General features: G+C 36.9%; 1 protein-coding gene across 2 annotated transcripts in view; it reads left to right on the plus strand.

Moving 5' to 3' along the window:
* LOC117407118 (ras-related protein Rab-6A) overlaps window positions 1-19294 on the plus strand; it is a 30935-nt gene extending 11641 nt beyond the window's left edge. The window contains exons 2-8 of one of the 2 annotated variants that reach the window (XM_034923725.2): window positions 5281-5339; window positions 7245-7298; window positions 8098-8203; window positions 11041-11152; window positions 12560-12653; window positions 14669-14735; window positions 17784-19294. In XM_034923725.2, coding sequence (XP_034779616.1) covers window positions 5281-5339; window positions 7245-7298; window positions 8098-8203; window positions 11041-11152; window positions 12560-12653; window positions 14669-14735; window positions 17784-17848 — 557 coding nt within the window. In that variant the 3' untranslated portion in view covers window positions 17849-19294. Of the gene's footprint in view, window positions 1-5280; window positions 5340-7244; window positions 7299-8097; window positions 8204-8283; window positions 8390-11040; window positions 11153-12559; window positions 12654-14668; window positions 14736-17783 lie in introns of both variants that reach the window. The other variant, XM_034923724.2, reaches the window with a different exon arrangement.
* The last annotated feature ends 4414 nt before the right edge of the window (window positions 19295-23708 follow it).

Consider the following 23708-nt stretch of genomic DNA (forward strand, 5'->3'; position numbering starts at 1 on the left):
TTTTAACTGTTGTTAAAGCACTAGTGAAGTATTTTCTTCATGTGCTGCAGGACTGTGATAGTAGGTCATTTTAGCAACTGGAACATAATGGAACATAATGAACTGGAACATAATGAATACAGGTGTGTTAGACACTGCTCTCCAGGATCCTTTAAGACAATAAAAACTGATTCACTGATTTCAGGCTCTTTTGTATCCATTGAAGAAACATTAACTAAGGGGCTGTGGATTTTACACTGTTAGGCAATAACCATGCCCTCAGGTTTTGCACGCAGGCACTGTGGTGCTGAAGTACAGCTGATAAGCTTTAAGAAAAGAAAGGCTTGGTGTGAGGCGGGGATAATAACAATGACATTATAACGTTGCTTAACTATTTAAACCGTGTAGGTCAATCTCTTTATTTTACTGGGAGATACAAAATAATTCCACATTAGGAGTAAAAGTGAAATTATCAGCCGCTAATCAGGAATTAACAGCATTAAAATTAAAATGCTGAATACCATTACTTATGTACAGTATTGTGAATAAAACACTCAAATAATAATTGTTATTTCCTAATTTTCTTTTTGTGTTGGTGTATGAGCCTGTTACTATAGCTAATCGGTCATTGTAGCAGATTGTCTGACTGGTGTGCTGGTAACTTCATGGCATTTAGGCTAACATTTAATTCAAATGATCTGATTTAAAATGTTTTATTGCAGCTCTAAGGGTTTGGGAGTAAGAACACCCACATTGCTTTGGAGTGGGATGGTGTGAAGTCACGACAAAGTAGCTAACAAGCTAACCCCTAAGAAAGTTCAGCCAGAAATGCTATGTCACTCCCTGAAAACAGGTTTGACAGAGGCTAGGTATTTACTAACACTGGCCTGGTATTGTGGATGCTTGCAGCTCTGTAGGTTAATGAAGCCAACATCAGTTTTAATAATATACTGTACATTAGTAACATTGAAATTTAGCGCTTGAAGGATCTTCATGAAAAGACTTCATGGTTTTCCTGTACCATCCTTTGTATCTCAGCGGAAAGTTCAAATAAAACATCCCAGAAGGTGTTGAGTAGGGAAACTCATGATACACAATCACAGGTGTAATAACTTGCGTATGATTTCTGTTGTTCTCCTGCTAATAGGATGAGCTACAATTGTGTCGCTGTTGTGTCGTCTCTCTTTCCTGATAGTAATGCAATCTCTTCTGTCTTCTTCGAGAGAGAGAGGGCATGTGCTCAGCTCATGGGTTCGAGCTGTCATTCTATGCCGTTTTCTGCAACAGACAGTAATAAATATTCATGACAGCCGTCTTCCATCCTGGTGCTCTTTGTATATGCCTAACTGATGCAGTTACTATGGAGTGTGATCTGTACGCACAGCCCTGAGTAGGAGTGTCTCTGAGGAGCTTAAGCTTTATGTCTGAGCCTGTGGACTGAACAAGATAAAACACAGCATGAGGTCTCTGGTAATGCACGGCATTTCTGGGTCATAGTGTTTTACAGTACAATGTCATTCTTGCAATGCCTGCATTGGCTCCAGTATGTCGGTTTAACAATAGTAAATGAATGCATTTGAATGATTTTTAGGGTTTTTTTGATGGGTGAGTGGGTAGTGGCTATGGGGATTGAGCTTCATGGGTATTCTAAATTGCCGCAGTGTTTCTTTTTGTGGGCTGGTGTTACAAACTTGTTTCCAGAGATGACAGCAATGCAGAAATGCGGCTGCAGGTAATGGCTTTTCACAGACCTCAGTGTTTGCTGTTAAATTATTCAGTGATTGTAGATGATAAGGAAAAAGGATGTGCTCCTTTAGAATTTTCTTTTTTTCTTTTTTTTTCTCCAAGATAACCTTTTGCAGTCTGTCTGATTTTATTCAGATGCAAAGCTGACCCATTGCTGCTCATGACTTCAGTAAAAAAATATATAATTCACAGTACCATAGTGTTCCTAAAGTGTCTTATTTGAAATATAACAAATCCATTACATTCTCAGGAATTTGGCCACTTTTGTTCACATTCAAGAGGTAGTTTCATTCAGTTCAATACTGAGGTCTCCTTTTAATTTGTATGAGTCTCTAGGACTTTGTTTCCATTGAATATGTTGTGCTTCTGTACAATTCTTAAAAAAATGACCCCATATATAGAATGACCTAGCAGTCAGTCATGCTGTAGTAACCCTGTTTAAATTGAATGGAACAGAACAAAGTGTGTGTGTGTGCGTGTTTTCAAAAATAAACAAATAAAAACATCAACTAAGTGCATTGTATAACATGTAAAACAATAATAATTAGCTAACGTTTCAACAAAGCCTTGCCAAGTGCTGCAGTAATGTTATTATTTTATTTCTTAATATAAAACTTCATATTCGGTAATCCTGACCTTTCCAGTTTATCAACATGCCTATTTTGGTACCCCTGTAATTCCTGTTAGGTGAGTTAATGGCTTAGTTAATGGCTTAGTTAATTCAGTGTTAAATATCACCTTTCAACCTCATCTTTAAGTTTCCCCTGGAGGGTTGGTTTCATGTTTTTTCCAAGCTCCATTTTAAACTGCATATGTCCCCGTCCCAAGAACCTGTACCTCCTGAACAACAGAATGAAGGAATGGAGAAGGCTTTGCATAGTGTACTCCAGTCTGGGGTGCCCAGTTCCTCGTAATAAAACGTGGACCCACGTGATCAGTGATATTATTGGTTCATAGGAGGCTTGTAAAACTTGCATCAGTATGTCATTGTCTTTTTCTGATTGGTTAAGAAATGGTGTAACAGTGCGCACATGTGTATTCGATCTTTGGTTCTGTTATGACCTGTGCTTAGGGAAAATGCAATACCCAACTGTTCGACCGTAGTGAATAAAATATCTTTGTTGAAATCTACAATGGAGTTTGGAATCACAATAATTATTTATGCTGACGGATGCATGAAGGAAAAAAGAACACTAACTTCTAACTAACTTTTATTTTAAAACAACACCAGGTTTAATAAGTACAATGAAATGATGAACTACTTTCGGGCCTGGATGGCGGTTTCATTGATTCACTTGAACAATTTATGTTACAGGGTGTAGCAGAGGTCAAACAAACACTGTCGCTAATCAGGAGTCCTGAATCGCTTTGCTTCTTGTGTCCACCAAAGAGCATCAGGCTGTCCTCTGTTTGTATGAAAGGTGTGTGGATATCCATGCATTGATTTCTCAATATGATTTCTGGTGGGTCACTTGAACACACAGTTGAAAGGGCTTGCGCTACAGTCTCTTCCTCCTGAAGAAGGCTGTTCAAGCTGCTTCAGAGGAAGTTCATTTTGGTTATTGATTTTTAAGAAATCTCAGATTTTAATTGAGGGAGGTAATGTAATAAAACAGCTACTACAGTACTGCTGCAGATGGAAATGCACCTTTTGAAAGGTTTCTAATACTGTTTTTTACCCCTTTTAAAAAATGTTTCTAATTTGATGGCATCCAGGGGAAGTGGCTTGATTTTTAAAAAAACATTCTTGTCCAATTAAGTATTACTGTATTTTCAGAAGTCCTTTTCAGAAGATCTGCCAGCAAAAAAATAATGAAGAAAAACTGAAATGCAGTTATACAACACACCACAATATTCTCTGTGTTAAAAACAAACTAATACAGAACATTCTGTCAGATAGATATTGGTGCAGAACAAAGCCATGCCACACCAACACTGCTCTAAAAAAAAATGATGGCTAGGAGCTAGAGTAGGAATCCTATCGAGAGATCCTGTGTGTTTGATGTTCAGCATGTTGCAGTATGCGGAATGTGATTCCATGGTTAAAATACATGGAGAAGGCAAGGCATGTCTATTTTATGTATTTATTTATTTATTTAATTGGGACCACCGTCATTGAAGGTTGGGTGGGAGAAATCAATAAAACAACAAATAAAAAATAAAAAATACGCCAAAGAACTTTTGAGAGTGAACTCTAAACATGCGATACTGAACATCCCCTTGTACTGTAACCTGAGCAGGCTTCTGGCACTGTGAAATCAGTACATGGTTTGCAAGGGGTACAGTGACAGCTGTTAGGTCTTTTTGTTTGTTGTCAATTTTGCCTTAGTCATCGTGAAGTGGTATATGAACCCTTGATTCAGTCCTACAGAAAGATGTCGGCAGCTGTTTCAGCTGCAGCCTGAGTGCTTTTAGAAATGTGCTACTGTATCTGTATCCGGTTCCAGTGATCTGCACTCCTTGTGTTTGCAGCTGTTATTGATGAAGTTCACACTGCTGTCTAGACTGCTGTGTCGAAGCTGCTCTGGGGGCGTGGAATCAGTTTTTGTGAACGGAGCCTATACGAACTCTGGGATAAGATTATGGTTCAGATACAGCCATCTTTACCATCCACAAAGCAGAAATCACCTCTAGCTTCCATCTCATTCCAAGAAATTCAGTACAACCTACCACCTGAAGTCATGCTGGGTCAGCGCACATTTTTTTCCTTGTCAGACTTACCAACTGCTTTTCAGTTGTCTACCAGGTGGCTTTCCTCTTAGACTAAACTTAAAACTTTCATATGACTGCTGAATCCTATCTCAGTAAGGGTGTTGTATTCCAGTACTGGTTAAACTTTTCCTAAAACTTTAAAAAATAAGACCGAGAGTGGATTGCATGGTTCAGATAATCGCAGCAATAGAAAAGTAAGCAGATTGATTATACTGAGCATTAGGTCAATAATCTTGTATTACTTCATGGAACAGTAATAACACACTGATTTGAAAATCAATACAATTCTGTATAACAGTCTGTGTCTTTAATCATTTGAATGTGAAGATGGCAAAGCAATGTTTTGGTGTAATATAAATGACCACATTTTCAGTTCAGCATGTGAAATGAGCAATTTATTATTTTTATTTTATTTTTTACATTTGTCATCCAAATGGCAACAAAACTCTTATCGGGACAATAAATTAGGAAAATACAAAATAGACCTGCATAAACAAAGAATATACAGAGGGTTATCTTGTATTGTGATGGTTTACATATATTAAATCACAGACAGTAACACTCTTTACAGTACCTATCACATACAGTGTGCCTATTTATTATCAGACTTGCTTTATATCTGTTTTAATTAAATGCCATTGAAACACAGCCTGACCAAAGTATTTGAGCGCAATCTGGGCAAAATATCCTCCTAGTCATCGATAACGTGTCGGTGGAACAGCAGTCTTTATTAATGGTAGTGCACTGTTCCAGACACTGCCTGCACTTTATTTATCATCACTCATGTAATGGTTTATGAAATAATGGTAGTTTATTGATGTACAATAATCTTTTCTTTTCCAGTTGGGAAGACTTCATTGATCACCAGGTTCATGTACGACAGTTTTGACAACACCTACCAGGTAAGGACGTTTCTTTGCTTTTGTTCTATACCCTTCACAGTGTGTTGCATGGTAGTAAAATGACTTTTACTAAAGCTAAGCTTTCCCACAATGATGTTAAGATTGAAATAATGATATTACCGTGTTGGTTAATTGCAGCCTTCCACTGTTAAGCTTTCAGTCGGCTGTTAGTAGGTAGTTTCAGCTGTAGGGACATCAGTTTAAATCTGCTTTCTAATTAGTCGCTCTGAAAGCCAGAAACTGTAGACACGCCTCTGCCTGCATCACTAAAAGGTTAGGAATGAAGGGTTCCTTACAGAAAATCACCTCTCCTATTCAAGGTGGTTTCATTGTATTGATCTTACTAAAAATGTATAGGAAATGCATGCAGATCTGCCAGTTGATATTTACGCAGTGGTCTCCTAATAAGCTTCAAAATGACAGTATGTAAAATCCTGGGATGCTGCACCGTTAAATCAGCCAGAAAGGTGCCGGTTTAAAAGATTTTACTGTGCAAGCTAATTTGGTTGGCATTTATCCTCTTGACATTTACAGGCTGGGAAAGAGTCCCCACATGGCCAATAGCATTTTCAGTTTGGGCACTCTTAACTTTTGCCCTTTAACCTGTAATTCTGACCTTTTTGGGAAGCTGTTGTTTTTCATTTTGTACTGAAGCTAGAATTTGAGTTTTTAAAGGAATCCCCCACTCAACACTGAGATAGGTTTATCTTTGAAATCTCTTGTCTTTTATACTACACTGGACTATTGAGAGAGGTTGGTAGATACAGGGACTGATTCATCAGACACACATTCTTGTGCACATCAGGTCAGACCAGGGTCAAATGTAGCTAGTGCTGAATGTTTTATTTTTTCGCGTATGAAAAAAAACAAACATTTTTGGCAAGAACATCTTGGTGCTGTACATATACTGAATTAATATACTACTACCAGTGCAACAAGTCACCCAACATTTCTGGAGTAAAGTAAGTTTTATGGGTGATTCGCCAAATATTTTGGTCACAAATGTTTATGGCTTTACAGTATTTTGTTTAAATATAGCTGATACCGCATAAGTAAATTAACTAAATAACATAAATAATAAAACAGAAAATGTTTTTGAAGTTCATACCGCAAGTTGTTTTTTCTTTCTTTTGTAGTATGTTTTGTAATTCATTTTCTGTTAAATCACAGAATTGCCGTTCAGCAGTTTTTTTCATTCAGCCATTTTATGATGTTGTTTTGGAGTGGAGGTGGAGGGCGTTCCTTTGAAAAGTGGTGGGACTGACAGTGATGTGAACCAGTCACATGCCAGACAGACTATTACCCGGTGGTGTAAGGATGTGAGGGCAATAGTTAAAACCTTTTTTGTTTCTATGATGAGGTTTTAACCAGTCACAGGCCAGAATTTCCAAGCACTATTTCCAAGCATAAGTAATATGAATGAATGAAAGAGGTTTTTAGCATGATTGTGAATGTTCCCTCAATTGTTTTTGCAAGTCACATTTCACAGCCCACAGCTTTGCCTTCTAAGATAAATTGTTTAAAAACGTTCTGACAAAGCAGTGGTCTGTCCCAGGACTGCCAGTCTTGGATGTTGGGGTTAAAACATTCAATGACAAACGTTTCGAGTAGAAGTCTTTCTCAATGCCTTTTGAATTTCTTTTAGTATTACTACATGTACCTCGATTTTGAGTGTTTGCTAGTTATGGATTCATAATGTAGAGACAATTATACTCTGATCAACAAGACAGGGGCCTGAGTTTGGTAAAAATGGTCAACAAATATCTCAACTAGTAAATATTCTGTATTTTTCCGTCATTCCCAATACATGTTGGAGATTATTGTGTATGTCACACAGAACATCTGCACTTCTGTCTAGACTGCATATTATATTTAATACCAATTTGCCTTTTTTTTTTCTTTCAGGCAACAATAGGAATAGATTTTTTGTCAAAAACCATGTACCTGGAAGACAGAACAGTAAGTGGCATTAACTGCTCTTCTAAATGTCACAGGCATTTCAAGATGTGTGCGACTGCTTCTGCTATATAAATATGAAACGCCTGCATAGCTACGATTACATTTTGTCTGATAAATGGATGGTAATCTGCACTGTTGCTGTGTTTAAAACCTGCTGTTTAGCTGTGACTAAATAATGAATAATCCTCCCCCAGATTGTCTACTCCACTATCCCATTATCCACTATCCCATTAGTTTGTTTTGTCGTTCACTGTTGTAAGTGTGAATGGATTGTCCTCACCCCCCCACCCTCCAAACCTATTTTTACAGCAAATCTTCTTAAACCGGTTCCTACTTCCCTACCGCTTTTAACTTTTTATTTACTTATCATATAGATATATTATTTAAAGCCACATATACCATTCTGACTTGCATTTTAAAACCCTGCATGCAGTTTTTATTTTGATTTCTTTCTTGTTCTTTCTTTCTTTCTTTCTTTCTTTCTCTCTCTGTGGCCCCTTTTCTTTCTCTTCCTCTCAGTGCAATTAAGAACTATTGACATGATCATGAAATAAGATCACAGGAAACCAATGAATAACAACAATACAAAAAAAATCAAGTTAGATGTCAATTGGTTATCTAATAATAGAATGTTAAAAAAAAAAAAAAAACCTCCCTTGCTCCGTCTCTTCCTCTCTCTCTCCAGCTCCCTCTTTCCTTCCTTTTTACTCTCACACTTACTCTCTTTCATGGAGTTTTGTTGCCATTGTTATTATTTTTCGTTTTTTTTGGTTCTTTATATTTTTTCCACATCCCACAGATCAGGTTGCAGCTCTGGGACACTGCGGGTCAGGAGCGCTTTCGTAGCCTCATTCCCAGTTACATCCGTGATTCAGCCGCAGCTGTAGTAGTTTACGATATTACAAGTAGGTATCTCTTTGCCCTGGGTGAGACCGTTTCTTATCCCTGCCTGTTTTTTCTTGCTGTTGTCTGCCTGGTTTGCTAGGTGCGGTTGCAGTTATGGGACACAGCAGGGCAGGAACGGTTCAGGAGCTTGATTCCTAGCTACATTCGTGACTCCACTGTTGCAGTTGTTGTCTTTGATATAACAAGTGAGTGGGGCCCCTTTTGCTGTTCTAACAATTTGGCTTCAGGTTGGCATGTGTTCACCTCCCTGTATCTCCTTTTATTTTTTTGATGGCCCAGAACTATAAGCTGTGTCTCCTATCAGTCATTTAAAATGACATTTAGAGGTTACCGGTATGTACTGTATTTTGCAAGTCCACTGCAAACAAATTGGAAACAACTGAAAAAAAAACTTTATTGATACAAGTCAAGTCTACTTTGTATGAATAAAGGGTTTGTGGTTTTTTTTTTCCTTATTATTACTGTTGTACCTATTATCCTACTCTACAGCAAGCCTTCAAGGTTCATTTCAAATTAAAATCTACACTGAAGTTTACTTTTTGTAAATCAGCAATTTAGCATGAATAAGCATAACTAGGTTTTTAATCACACTGTCAGATTCATAGACAGGATTAGCATAGAAAGTGTAGAGTGTTCGTTTATAAAGACTTTGTAAAGGACTTCACTATAGATTCAAAGATTTGTTTTAAAATTGTCCTTTTTATAATCTGAAACTTCTAGTAATAACTGAACCACAAAGTTTCAAAGGTTTTTTTTACACCTATTTTGAGTTGCTGTTTTGACACAGTATTTTGCTTTTTATTGCATTGTCTATACCTTTTTCCTCCCTAAGAATTTGTTGTATAACCAATATGGTGTGAAATAGATTATAATACATTTACAGTAATCCCATCAAAAATACAAATCTAGTAAAGGCCTCTAGTATATTGAGGTTGTCATTTTAATGCTAAAATGAAACGCAGCTTTAGGTGGGTTTGCCGTGTTTGTGAGCTGCATGGTGTTACCATTGGTCTCTGTTTGCATGGATTCTATGATTTTTAATAAACTACTTTAAATCAGATGGCTGTTTAATTAAAACCATGTCAGAATAACAAAAAACATTTGTCATTTTAATAGACTGCCTTATTAGATACATTTTATGCAATTCAGTAATTGCCTTTATTTCCTGGGGCAAGATGTCTTTCTGCAGAATAGGAAACAGAAATGGAACTGCAAGAAATACAACAGGAATCCAGAGGCACCTAAATAGTTTAAAACTCTTTGAAAATATCATTTTGTGTCTTGAATAAGCAAATAGAAGATTCATGACAAATTCCCATTTTATACAGGTGGATTTATAACATTTTTTTGTGTTGGATGCAGCCTTTTTTATTTATTTTTATTATATAAACACTATACAGTGTGAAAAAATGTTTTTTAAATTGAGTGTCCAATCTGAAGTCCTTGGTCTCAATGTGCAGTGATTGCTCATGGTGGTAAACTTTTCTAATTGCCTAATGCTGACATTGAAAGAATGAAAAAGGATTGTAATGTTTGTAAAATCTGTCCACAGTCTCCACAAAACCTTGAAGCATGGACAGGTTTTTATTAAATAAATTAAGACAAACAGTCGTGATACAATTCAAGTTTATAAACTATTTGGTAGCCTACAAATACATCACACGCTCAATTCCAAAAGATGAAAAGCATACCAATTACAAAAAAGGTTTCCATTGTAAGCATAGTTTACAATACTAGCTAAACCATATACAGTAAAAGCTAATTGTATTACTTTTATGTATGGTAGGGTTTTTCTGGTTGTACTGGAATAGAAATGTGATAGCATCAGGAAACAATGTCGAAGATTACTATCTTTGCCGACAGTAGTTGGTATTCTGATAACAGCAGTTTGCTGAAGCAGCTACTCTGTGCCACTGGTAGCTGTTTCTAATTCTGAATTTTTATACCTACATCTCAAGTTAAGCAGCAACTAAAAATAAAGTTTTTTTTTTGTTTTGTTTTGTTTTGTCTGATTTGATAATACTGCGCTACAATGTTTAAGTCTATTTTCAATTCAATAAATATTCAGTAGAATATATGGACCACTTTGGGACTAACTTGTGGTTTAAATACTGATATCTGTTAGTTTTATACTTAAATATGTTTGTATTGCCAAAAGATCAGTGAAACGTGATTCTGCCAAATTTGTCTGTCAATGGAATTAATATTTAAGCTTTATTAAACAATAGACTTCATTAAACTTTTAGACATTCATGTTATTTTATTTTTATTATGTTGTGCTTTATTCTAATCAGATTAATACCCTTATATTACCATGTGTAGTGTCTAGTAAATGGTTACTGTATTAAAGTATTTGCAGCTTCAGGTCTGATGTTGAAGTGACTTGCTAAAAACTGCAGTGGGTATTATAAAGGGCTAATTGTCTTGCTGTTGCGCAGGCATGGCAGCATTCCATGTTGACTAAAGCTACCCTGTGTATAAATATAAAGAATCCTTGAGAGTATTAAAACCAGCTGCAAGGTGAATCATGTCTTTCATTAGTAAAATTGAACAATCGTGCTGTGTTTGTATTTACAGATCTAGGTGTCATTTCTCTGAGGAGCTTTGATATATTTACCTTCTTGTAATAGCTGTGTAACTTCAGTCATTTACAGAGTGATAAAGGTGTGAAATCTTGGCTGACCGCTTTTTTTTTTTTTTTTTTTTTTTTTTTTTTTTTTAAGAGTAAAAAGGTCAATTTATGAAATCAGGCTACAAAACGTACGAGAGAATCTCGCCATGTTAATAATAGGGTGTCTATCAGAGCAGAAACTTAATGAAGCTTGTTTTCTGTCAGATGTTAACTCTTTCCAACAAACAACAAAATGGATTGACGATGTCAGAACGGAGAGAGGAAGTGATGTTATCATCATGCTGGTGGGGAATAAGACGGATCTTGCAGACAAAAGGTACAAGTTCACTCGTTGCTGGCTGTAAATGCATGTAGATTTACAAGCACCTCTCAGTCCCAACAGAAGTTCCCAATCACTCTGCTTTGTTTTGGCAACAGAATATTGTCCCCCATGGTTTAGATCAATTGAACCCTACTACTAGTTTGTATTAGATTCAAATGTATATGTTAAACCTGCCGGGAAAATGTTCTCTTCTCCAGAGAGAAACATTTTTTTCTCAAATGCATGCATGTGTTTCTTTATAGGTATGTGCCTGTTGTGTTCTTTTGATCAAAACTCTGGTTATTTAACCAGCAGTTTTCAGTGCTGCTCTAGAATAATGGTGAGCCTGTCCAAGTCTGTTCCAAGTCACTGGTTCATTTGAAATAGAAGAGCTTAAACATTTGGATAATGTCTGCTCCTCTCTTGTTACTAAGCAAGCTTCACATTTAATTCACAGTTTTCCAGACTTGTGACGTTAACTGTACATACCACATGCATTATGAAGTTATGTGTCATAATGCTGCATCACCCACACACAACTATAACCATGATTCTTCTCTGGCAACATGGTTGTCAAATTCCCTGCTAGATTTTTTTTCTTTGTAGTCTTGATTGACATTTAAGAGTTTAGACACTACCATTTAAACACATTTTTGAAATCCTGCATTGTATAAAGCTACCACTATGGCTTCCAGTTGCATCAAATCCATTGATAGATGAAATGGTAGCCGTATCAGTCCGGAGATGATGGACAAAGAGAAAGTGTGGTAACTTTTATTGGACTAACTGAACAATAATTAATCAGAAGGTTTTTAAGACCTCAAAGGTCTCTTTTTCAGGTGAAAGTCTGTATGCATCAATATAGAGATAACATAAAGAGATGTAATACATTATCTTGTGGAAAACGGGAGTCGGACGGCTGACCTTTTAATAAAGGTCATTACAAATCTCAACAGAATTGTAATCTTTTATAAGCTGTTTCATGTTTTTCTCCAGTTAGTGTCTGAAAAAAAGGTTTATTTTTACAACCTGTAAGATTACCTAATTGGCACTTTATTCTTTAAATTTGTTATTAGTTTAAACATTTGGGCACTATTTCATTTCTGTGTATGTGTGAAAGCGTGCTAATGAGGTCATCAGGCAGTGAATTATCTTTGGTTCCAGTTGATTGAATAGCCATGTATTTCATGTATTTCTGTATGTAATTATTTTTATTTAGATAAGATCCACATTTTATGTACACTCTTTCTCCACCTAAACTAGTTTTATAAAGAAAATAATGAAGTCTGCAATGTGTAAGGCTAAATATAGTACCTCATTGATAGCAGAAAGAACATTTTCATTCCCACCATGAATCTCTTTTTTTTTTTTTTGCTTGTTTCTCCATCTGTGTTGCACTTTTTAACATTCTGTTTGCTACAGGCAAGTATCTATCGAGGAGGGGGAGAGGAAAGCCAAAGAGCTGAATGTAATGTTTATTGAAACTAGTGCTAAAGCAGGATACAATGTAAAACAGGTAAGTCTGGAAGGAACCGTTTGCACTGTGAATTCTGTTTGCTGCTGGAGTATGTTTTTACTATACAGAGAAAGCAAATGAAATGTTAAAGCTCTAAATACTATCCAGCGTTACGTACAGATGTAGCCTAAGCAGCACACAGAAGACACAGTGTGGGGGGGGGTTAGGTTTTCTTTGGTTTATGTTTTGGGGGGTGGGGGGGGGTGTTTTCTGTTGTTTTGCCATCCGTACCACTGAAGAGGGAGAGCAGAGAACCAAAGAACCGAATGTTCTGTGTACTGAAACATGTCCAAAGACAGCCTACAGTGGGAAGCAAGTAGAGTGTGCTGTTTTAGGGTGGGACAGGATCGCAGTCTGATGATTCAAACAGGCTCACATTGCTCTCTGCCAGCTCTTCTCATCAGTGTTTTCAAGAAAGTGTCAACAGAGCTAGCCTTGCTTTTTTATATCACATCTTCGCAAACAAGTTTTTGTGCATGAGTTCATTACAGTGTCAATGGTTTGTAGGTGCTTTACCATTGGAAAATCTGGAATTTTACCATTGTAGTAAACACACAGTATTAGCTACCACTAAAATATGACAAATGTGGTTGCCTATCTTTGTGAAATGGCAAAAATAATTGTTTTGAAAGATGTTAGGATGAAAAATGACGCACATTGGATCATTGATATCAAATCACAACAACAAGCATTCTTGCATTATGTGACTTTGTCATAGTGGTATGACAACCACTGAATCCAAGAAACTAACCACAATCCAGTCATTTCCAAATGCTTCAGAACATGCTCATATGGAGGTGCATTTAACTGCCCTGTCTGGTAAAGTAAACATTTCAGAATTACAATGCTTTCCGGCGTTTCTGTTTGGTATTGTATTCCTGTCTTGCAGAATGCTTGGCATTGCAGCTATCGTTAGCTGGGCTGTACTTTTTGAGAACTAAGCTGCTGCTCTTTCTTTCATTTTTAAAAGACTTCTAAATTGTGTGCAAAAGAATGTTACCCAATTCAATTCTTTAAAACGAACACATTCCAGTGCAGTTGTTTTGCCATTTCTCTTTGCAATTGGGTCACTTTGTTTTGTGAAGGAAAGCATTTTGTAAAGGAAAGTATAAATAAGAGTCAGCAGCCTAAGGATGGCAGTTTTTTTTTCTTCTTTTTACAGTCCATATGCACACATTCTAAGCAAAAGTAGATTTGTATTGATCAATCTACTTTTACATTGATGCATATTCTATGAAATCCACCTGCGTTATTTTTAGTATGAATACATGTTTTCTTTTTGTTGTAATTTAAGTGAAACCTGGAATAGCCCTTAAAAGGAACCATGCAAATGTACAGAAAATGTATATTTCTAATCTAGAATTAGGAAGAAGGAAATAATGTATTTCTAACCTATAATTCACCAAATTGTTTCAAAAACACTGAATGAACTATTTATTTTATATCATTCAAAGGGTTCATTTTATGAACAGAGTGGAATTGTTAGAACCACAAGGAAACGTGTGCGTTGCCTGGAAATGAGACTTGTCTTGTTTCACTGAAGATCTGAATAAAGCTTAATCTATTGAGTTTAGGTCTGGAAGTTTAGAAAAAAAAGACTCAATGTTCATGACACAAGAAACTAGTGTTGTGGATGTTAAGCAGTTCTTTATTGGGGCTGTTTTTTGTATTGCTCTATGCAAAATAGTTGCAAGTTTAGGATGCAGATTTTTAGCTGTACAATTGTGGTGAATGGCTGTAAGGTTTGCCACTTACATGGCAACCATATATCCTGTAAATCAGGTTTTTGAAACCTATGCAGTATAACACGTTTTATAAAACTGTCTGGAATCCTAAGGTGCTTTAACCACCTTATTGCACCACTGTAGTTTTAAAGGTACAGGTTGTGAGAAGAAAAAGCAGTCATTGGTATCAAATCAGTGATCACTAAAATGAAGTGTAAAATAATGCAAGGGTTTGTTGTCAGATGTTTTGTCAACTTTTATTTCCTGACTCCCGTCTCACTTTTCTTCTAGCTTTTCCGACGTGTAGCAGCTGCCTTGCCTGGGATGGAAAGCACACAGGACAAGAGCAGAGAAGACAGTATCCTTTCAGCAGTCTCTTAACGAGGCAACCACTATTGCTTTCCTTTGCATTTCGATACGAACTAGCACATATGGAGCTGTTTTTGTTGCTGTATTACAACCTTGTGAGCATGGTTTGCAGGTGGGTTGTAGGTAGGGTTGCCCCCTTTTCCACAGACCAAAAACTGACATATTTTTCAGTTAGCCTTGGTCAAGCACCATACACCAGATCTTGGTAAAAAATCAATAAAATCATACTGTTGGTATTTTTTAGCAATCGGCATTGCAGGCCATAGTGTTAGTGGATACAGTAACGTAATTCCTGCCTGGCTGCACATTTCCCTAGTATCATGTACATTACTGTGTCACACCACTGAAAAATTACAGAAAAACTCAATCAATCATACTTTCTATCTACGGTACCCGCGTATGCTCTTATGTAGTGTATTATACAGTACATTACTTTTAATGGACAGAAAATCTCTCGTATAGATATAAATAATTGTGTTTTGTATTTTTTGAAAAATAAAATAATTAACCTACTATAGTTTCTTATTTAAAACATACGGACGAGGAAAAAGATTAACTTACCCACTACTTCTTCCATGGGTACTTTGCATTTGATTTTGCAGCTTTCAGGAGTTCTTTGTTTTTCAGTATAAAGTCGTAAAAGTCCCCACAAGACACACTGAAGTTAAACCTGATGCAAATTTCAGACTTGACCAGGTCTGAAGACATCTGATTTCTTTCGTTGCTCCAAAGATTTTGCATAACGCTGAACACTCTCTCCACAAACGCATTGCTGACTGGAATTGCAAAAGCACATTCTATCATTTTCAAGAGGTTTGGGGCATTGCATTCGCCAAAAAACATCCCCCATTTCTGGTCCACTGAGAGTTCGTTATCAGGATCCAGTTTTGGTATTGCTTCTTTCAAGATGCAGTATTCCTTGAAGAGTTGCTCACCATCTAATATGTACGTCAAAAATGCTTGGAATCTCACATAGATCTTCAAAGGTGAATGTAGCTTCAGGCTTCATACAGAGAGTGGCAATTTTCTGTAGGTATGAATCTGGTCCAAAATTAAACCGCTTCTCCAAGTACTGTGCGCTTCTTTGGTAGACATCTAAATCATTTTTTTGTGAAGGCCTCTTGTTTGCTTGGTGGAAGATACTTCAGCGCTTGGTAAACTTTGAAAAACCTTTCTGAAATGTGAGACTTGAGGTCGTGCAGCACTTCGTTTAGTACGAAGATGATCACGGTGGACTGTGTATTGTCACTCTCCAGTTCCAGGATTGCTGGTTGTAATGCAGTCATGTAGCTGTGCACAAAAAAAAAAAGATAGCACTCATGGACAGAGAGGTTTGTGTCGGGATTTAACCCATCTAGTAGGTATGTGGCGCAGAAGCTTATGATATCCCATATCCAGGAATTCAAAGCACGATTTCAGCTCGCTGACATGCTTTGCACTGCAGGAAAATTCGTTGTACACTTTGATGACAAACGATTCCACGTCACGTGCCAGCTGTTTACAGCCGTGTTTTGCGGCATTGTGCAGCAGATGACAGTGCAAGCAGCAGTGAGGAGATTGCCATTTTCATTCTTCAAGCTGGTATATACAGAATGATGAACACCGTAGTTGACAGCGTCGTTGTCTGCACCGCATGAAACTACATTATTGAGATTCAGACCACACGTGGTAAACACCTTGAATACGCGAGCGGTAATAGCATCCGACATTTCATTTGAGACTTCATAAAAGTCTATCACGTCTTTCTTAACCCCCTTATCCTTAGTGAAGTAGTTCACAGCACATTCCAGTATATTAAACTAATGTGCGTGCCCCATACTGAATTACTTTGAAATAGCCTCTCACAGTTAACTAAAGTTTGCAGATACAACTGATAATTTAAGCATATTAAGCCAGTTTTTTTTTTTTTTTTTAAAGCATTTTTGAATGTCATAATACGATACGGTATGTAAAACAGTGTTCAGGAGTCAGGACTTGTTTAATTTTTTAAGTAGCTATACCCTAATGTATAAATTGGATATTTAATTTATTCCAGGTTAAACACTTTTTTTTAACAAATGCAAAATAAATGTCAAATAAATGCATTCATTTCCATGGCTAGTAGGTTTTAGGATTTTATTATTATTTACTGAACTCTGGTAGGCCTGTACTGTCGTTCTAGTACCTCTATGATAAATTAGTCTTACCCGAGACAAATAGCTGTGATGTGTAACGCTGTGGTAAACCAAAGCATTTTCTGAAGCGATGACGTTGTCCACTTTCTCTGTGTTTTTCACAAAAAAAATGTGAGTGTGTCACTGGATTTCTGAGCCTGAAAAGCCAGTTTGTGGCAGTCAGACGTTTGGTCAGTTCTTACAGCCGATTTCGCCATCGTGTTTAACTGTAAATGAAGCATGGCATACACTGCATCTTGCTGAAGTTGCATCACTGTGGTCTTTTGAAATCCAGGCTTTAAAGTCATCAAGTCCTGGAAAGAGCTCAGCGTTTTAACTTTCTTTTTTGTTTGCCGCCGTCATTATGAATCCACTGTGTCCTCGGCTTGCACTCAAGTCCCCCAAGTAGAATCACATACCAGCTTAGTGCTATTGGGTTCTTTTACATCAGGTGGATATATGTACGTTATTCAAGTGCAGCGCTAAGCTACGCGACGTTTGAAGTTCAATTATTGGACAGCGCATATGTTCACATACTCAACATAAAATAACACAAGTACAATGTACAGATCAGTACTAAACAATATATTTTTTACGATATTGGAAATCCTTTAAGCAGAAAGGCTGTTGGTGTTGCTTATGCATGCATTTCACCCGGACACAGAAGCCAAAGACGGGACTGTCCGGGTGAAACCCGGATGGGTGGCAACCCTATTTGTAGGGTTATACATGAATCCTTTGAAATACAATTTTGCTTTGGAGATTTAACATCATTCTAGGATCCCAGGCACTTTGGAAGTTGTCACGAGTTAAAAAGTTTAACAACTCTGTATTAAAGGAAAAAGTGTTTTTTGTCATGTGTTCCTTAACAGAATTTCTTTCAGTGATCGACATAAAACTGGAAAAGCCCCCAGAACAGCCAGTCAGCGAGGGAGGCTGTTCCTGTTAATATCATGTATCTTATCTCTCTCTTTCTTTCTCTCTCTATTTTTCTCTCTCTCTCTCATTAAATGCCACTGCTTCTTCTCATTTCCATCGACTGCAGTGTGAATATCAGCTCGTACCTTTCCCTGTCGGTATAAATATACAAAAAAGAAAAAAGAAAGTTGCAGTTTTATTGCTGGCTGTCTCATATGGCCTATTAGCATCACAAGCACAAAACTGAAGATTGTCAGTGTTGTCATATTTCCAAAAACAAAATGCCATATTCCAACAGATTTAGGCGCTTGCCTCTTAAGTGGTACATTCTGTTTTGGGTTTATTTATTAAAATACTGCACTTTTAATGTGAAAGTCATGATCAGTTTGAAAAGTTTGAGTCTGGCTTTAGAACACACGCAGGGATGAGTCTGTGTTCAACACTGATTCACTCTTGAACAATGACAGAATCGACAGCTTTACAACAAAATAATTTTGTTTTGCATTCTTTTTACTCTTTTAGTTATTTAAACAGAAGGGTTAAAAAGAGTTCTAAATTGCAAGTGCTGGAGGGAGAAGTTTTGATACAGTAATGGAATCATTAAGAATATAACTGTTACATTTTTTAAAAAATCCCTTTAATTGAATAAATGACTTGCTGATTGCATATTTGTAAAGCAGAGATGTTTCAGCATGTCAGACATTTTCAAACAGCGAAACCTTATTTAAAAATACAAATAGTTAGCAAGCTTGAATACATCAGGAGAGTTATTATTTTAATGAAAAAAGTTTGTAAAGTAAGGGAAGTATCATTTGATATCTGAGAAATTATGCAGACATTACTATGCTTTTTTTTAGTTTACCATTTTCTTAGGGCTTCCACTGGTTTTATTTTTTGTTAGGTTTGTATAGTTTGATTTAACATACCTGTGATAATATAGTATAGCGTTATTTAACTAGTTTATATAATTAACCCTTTCTTCTGTAATTTATTTCTGCAACTGGATCATTTAAAATTATTGTAAAACACATTTTTTTTTAGGTTTTGGTATTCTTTTTTCAGAAGTAATCTTAGCTCCTCCCACCACCTAAAACACTGAAAAAATATAATCCATAACCCTTTCAATCCCTTATGTGTGTGTGTGTGTTTTTTTGGGGGTTTTTTTTTTAAGATGCCGATTTTACCTAAAACAAGTCTGCTGTGGTTTTTCTTTTAATGAAAAGGTATCACAGCTATTAGAAACAATGCCCAGGGCGTATATTAGCACAGCTTTAATTTGTTGTGTCACACACAGTCTTTCTGTCATTCATAGATAAAACTGTTTTTAGTGACTGGCAAAATAGCTTTTGGTAAAGAGTGAAATAATGTTAAATTGTGCCTGGGTGACTGGTTTCATTGCTGTTGTGCTTTCCTGTTGCTATACAACTGGATGTGTCGTTTTTGTTGTTAATAATAATAATAATAATAATAATAATAATGATATTAAAAAAAAAAAAGGTTATTTGTCGTCCATAAATATCAAATGCTTGTAGGAGCCATGCGTACTACACATGGAAGTTCATTAGCCTTTACCTTAAACTAAAACACAGTGGCTTTTCCTGCTTGACAGATCTTAAGAACATAAAGTTTACAAATGGGAGGAGGCCATTTGGCCCATCTTGCTCATTTGGTCATTAGTAGCTTATTGATCCCAGAATCTCATCAAGCAGCTTCTTGAAGGATCCCAGGGTGTTTGCTTCTTAACTACCATTTCAATATACATAGTGCTGCGGCTTGGGTTTCTTCTATGAAATCGGTGTGTAAATTTTTGCTACTTTTTTTTTTTTTGTACATTTTTAAAAAACCTTACGCAAGTAAGAACAGCATTTCTTTTGAGAAACAAGCAAACACTAAAAACATTGTTCAGTTTGGCCCTTCATGAAAGGATGTTCACCACCTAGTCTAAAGCATGACCTCTTAATAAAATCTTCTTGTACACTGAAAACAAATAATGTAAACTTTGTGAAGGTATTTCTATCAGAATACTAACACTGTCTCTTCCATTTGTATGTGTGATTCATAGTGTGTATGGGATACTTCTTCACTCATAAGCTGAGCTGTCAAGGCTTCTGTGTCAGAGTAGTAAGCATTTAGAGTAGTGCTAGGGGTTTTGAAACAGGTTATAGCACTCTTTGGCTTGACTGTTGTACCAGTGCAACTGTTTGTCCATTTAATGATTTTCTGTATGTCTTGAAAAATAATAATAAAAAAAAGAACAAAAAAATAAAGAAAAACTGGAGCGCCAACCAGATGTACTTGAAAGAAATTGAAAAGCAAAGTCTTGTCAATGAAACACCACAAGTACCTCGGCCTCTGTTTGATAATGTTAATACCCAAAGCCTGAACAAAATAAACACCTGCCTATTCAATTATCTTACAGTCGTCCTGTTTTTTTGTGTTGCCAATCCTTTTATTTTCTACTGCAAGTCTATTCTACATGCAAAGGTGTCCTGTTAAGAAGCAGTATTTCTTGGAGATCTACAAGTACACACTTTACTTTAGCTGTACAGAGTGAAATATATGAGAGCAAATTTGCTGACATTTGTAGTATTGAATGTAACCTAATACGCAGCTTTCTAGTGCTTAATCAGCAGCAATAAATTGCTCTATTCAATACTAAAGGAGTCCAAGTACATTTTAACTGCTACTAAAATAGCCACATAATTAGTCTGTGTCAAATGCAGATGAATCCAGTAATGTAATGTGTGTCGGTCCAGGTCATTTTGTGAGGTTTCAATAAAGTAAATGTCATGTCATGAAATAACTAACACATAACCTTTCCGTGAAAAGACAGATTTCAACACATACTGTCCTTTACCTCCAAAAAAAAGTGCTGCATTACAAAAATGGCATTGCATTATAATAGAGTGACTTTTAATACAGTACAGTGCAGTGGTAATGAAAGATTTACTGAGTAAGTGCTTGCAAAGTACTGGGTCGTTAACTGACGCTGCCAGTTGCAGCTATCATTTGAGTAACGAAGTTGTTTTTTTGTAAGAGTCCGTGTTGCAATTATTGAGGGGGTACAAATAATATTAAATACACAATTACATTAGCCGTCGTACCTTTTATAGAGCAATGCAGAGCAACTCTGATGTACTCTGTGCCTTCAACCAGCAACAATGTATACATGTTCTTCATTTAAAAAATAAATAAAATAATGGTATGGTAGTAATCCACATACGTCACTCTCCATGACATGTAAAGTTCATTTCCCAGGAACAAGGGCAGGGAGTGTTGGTGATAATATATTTATATGTTCAACAATATATATCTTTATAGAAGCTGTGTTTGCAAGCGTGCTACATTTATTATATTGAAAATGGTCTGGCTTAATGCATCGCTTATTGTGTTTTGTTTTTTTTAAAACCAACACTCTGCCATCTAGTGGAATTTTCAGGAATTATTAATATTTGAAGAGAAATGGATGTTTACCTTTTGCATGCGCCATTCTTTAAAAACTCCCATCCTCCACTCCAATTGCAATATTTATGGTCATTTAATTATAGCATTCAAGTACAATCTTTTATTTATGGTTGTTGGAAACAGGTCTGTATTAAGTATTAATTTTAAAAATTAATTTTTAGCACTGGAGGATGTGACAAGTGATGAAATTGTGATTGCAGTATGCATGTTTGTCCTTTTCTGTGCTTACGTGGAAGAAAAGTAATTAATGTCCAACAGACATGTGTTTAATTTATTCAACTTTAGCTCTAGTGGGGGTCCATCATCTGTTCCTGTTTATTTAGGCCTCCTTCACAAAGCCACACAATTAGATCATCTTAACCATAGTGATATAAGGATGACTCAATTAGCCCTTTGAATTAATTCTCTCCCACATGTGTTCCATCAAATGGATATTGAACCACACCTGACATTGTAGGATGTGTTCTATAAAACCGTATTTTTATAAAAATGTATTTTGTGTGATGAAGACGGATGGATAGGTACTCTTTCAATATGTTCTTTAATTTGTTGCAAGTATCCTCCTTTATGGGGATCGTCTGTTCCTCTAAGTTCAAGTACAGCTTGTATTGCTTTAGAGCTGATGACTGTGAACCCAGAAGCTACCAGGGTTCAGTCCTACAGTACAGTAGCCATTCTGCATCCAGTACTGACTGGACACTGAATAGGTCAGTGTTTCAACAGTTTTATATTTCAACCAGGAATAATACATTTATTTTCCAGTACCCACAGAAAACTGCACTTACACTTTTAAATATTTTGTACAGGGATTGCTGTGTGTACACGATACTACTCAAAAATAAACCCTTAAAAAATGGTAACACAACTAAATAATGAAACGATTTCCGTTATTTCTTCTGCTGAACTGCAAATGCATCCAGAAAATGCTGTTCTGTAAAATGTACTGTACTGGATAATTTCTTAAGATGTGGCAGTCTAGTGTTGAGTAAGCAATATGATGTGTAAAAACATGGTCTGAATTGAAATGAGCCTTTTTAATAGGAGAAAAGACGACCTGCTGTTTATATGAGTGTGGTTGTGTGTATCTGGTCCAAATGGGGAGGCATGCAAAGAACTCTAAGCATTCCTGTGTCTGTCTAACCTTTGAGCATTCAACTCGTAATGTGGCAGGGGGCAAGTGATGTGTGACACAAGAGCAAAATGTTACACATTGTCAAACCTACCGTGGTTTATAATTTCTTTCTATACAGTCTACCTGATTTTCAAAGGCTCTTGGTCACCCTGAATATTCAATATTGACCAGCAATGAGTTTGGTAATTGCATCCTGGAATTCAGGATGTGGTGTTTCCGAACGTGGTAATATCCACTTAAGCATTTCAAAGCACTTTACAGAGGAAGAGAAAGACAGACGGTGGACTGCAGACTGCAGATGGCAATGCAGCAGACTCCTGTCACATGCTCAGCAACATGCCGTATGCAGCCAGTTCTATTTAGTACTTACTGTGATTTCGGTTTTCAAGATGTGAACGCCTGTGGGGTAGTCGTAAGGATACATGCAAAGTGATTTGCGGTTGTAAACCCCCCCCCATTCAAATGAAGAAAAGAGAATGGAATTGGGCGGGGATCTGGAATACTAAGTGGGCACAAACATTATAATGAGATGTAAGGATTTTGCCTTGCAGTTGGGCAAATGCTGACCCTCCAAAAACTTTTCACCTCTTCTTGCAAGGTGCAAACCATTGTAGAAGCAAGTAACTAAGAGCTGTATAAAAGCACACACCTGCAGGGACAGGTCATTGGCTTCAGGATGGCTGCTGTGGTACACTTGCTGATGCGGCAACACTTTGCTGTTGTTGAGGAGAGTCAGGAACACGTTCGGAGGAGAAAGGCAAGACGAAGAAGACCCTGCATATTCAATCCCAGGGTCACTTTGTTTGGGATGCCAGAGGATGCGTTGCTAAAGCGTTATCCTCTCACTCCGCAGGTCATCCTAGGCCTAATAGCTGAATTGAGGGATGAGCAGCTAGACCCCAGCGTCAATCTAGGGACCGCTATCCTTGCACATGTGAGTGCTGTGTTCTCTGCACTACTTGGCCTCTGGTTCCTTTCAGACCACAGTTGGAATGTCTGGAGGGATAGCCCAATCCACCTTTCCCAGAGTGCTAGGCAAATCTCTGGATGTCATGCTAAAAACGGCAGGCCAAAACATATCATTTCATAAGGATACTAGCATAACTGATGTTGGCTGAGGCTTTTCCAAACAACTCTGTTTCATGCTGAGTGATTTCAGCCATAAGGACTCTCAGCTCCTTCTCAGAAAACTTTTCTTTTCTGTGCACCAAGAGGACTTTGCTGCCCTTTCTCTGACATTTTTTTTGGTTTGTATTTTTGTGCTCTACAAATGTCATACTCCGAACTCTGCAAG

The sequence above is a fragment of the Acipenser ruthenus genome, chromosome 9 (genome assembly GCF_902713425.1).
Source record: "Acipenser ruthenus chromosome 9, fAciRut3.2 maternal haplotype, whole genome shotgun sequence".
NCBI classification, from domain to species: domain Eukaryota; kingdom Metazoa; phylum Chordata; class Actinopteri; order Acipenseriformes; family Acipenseridae; genus Acipenser; species Acipenser ruthenus.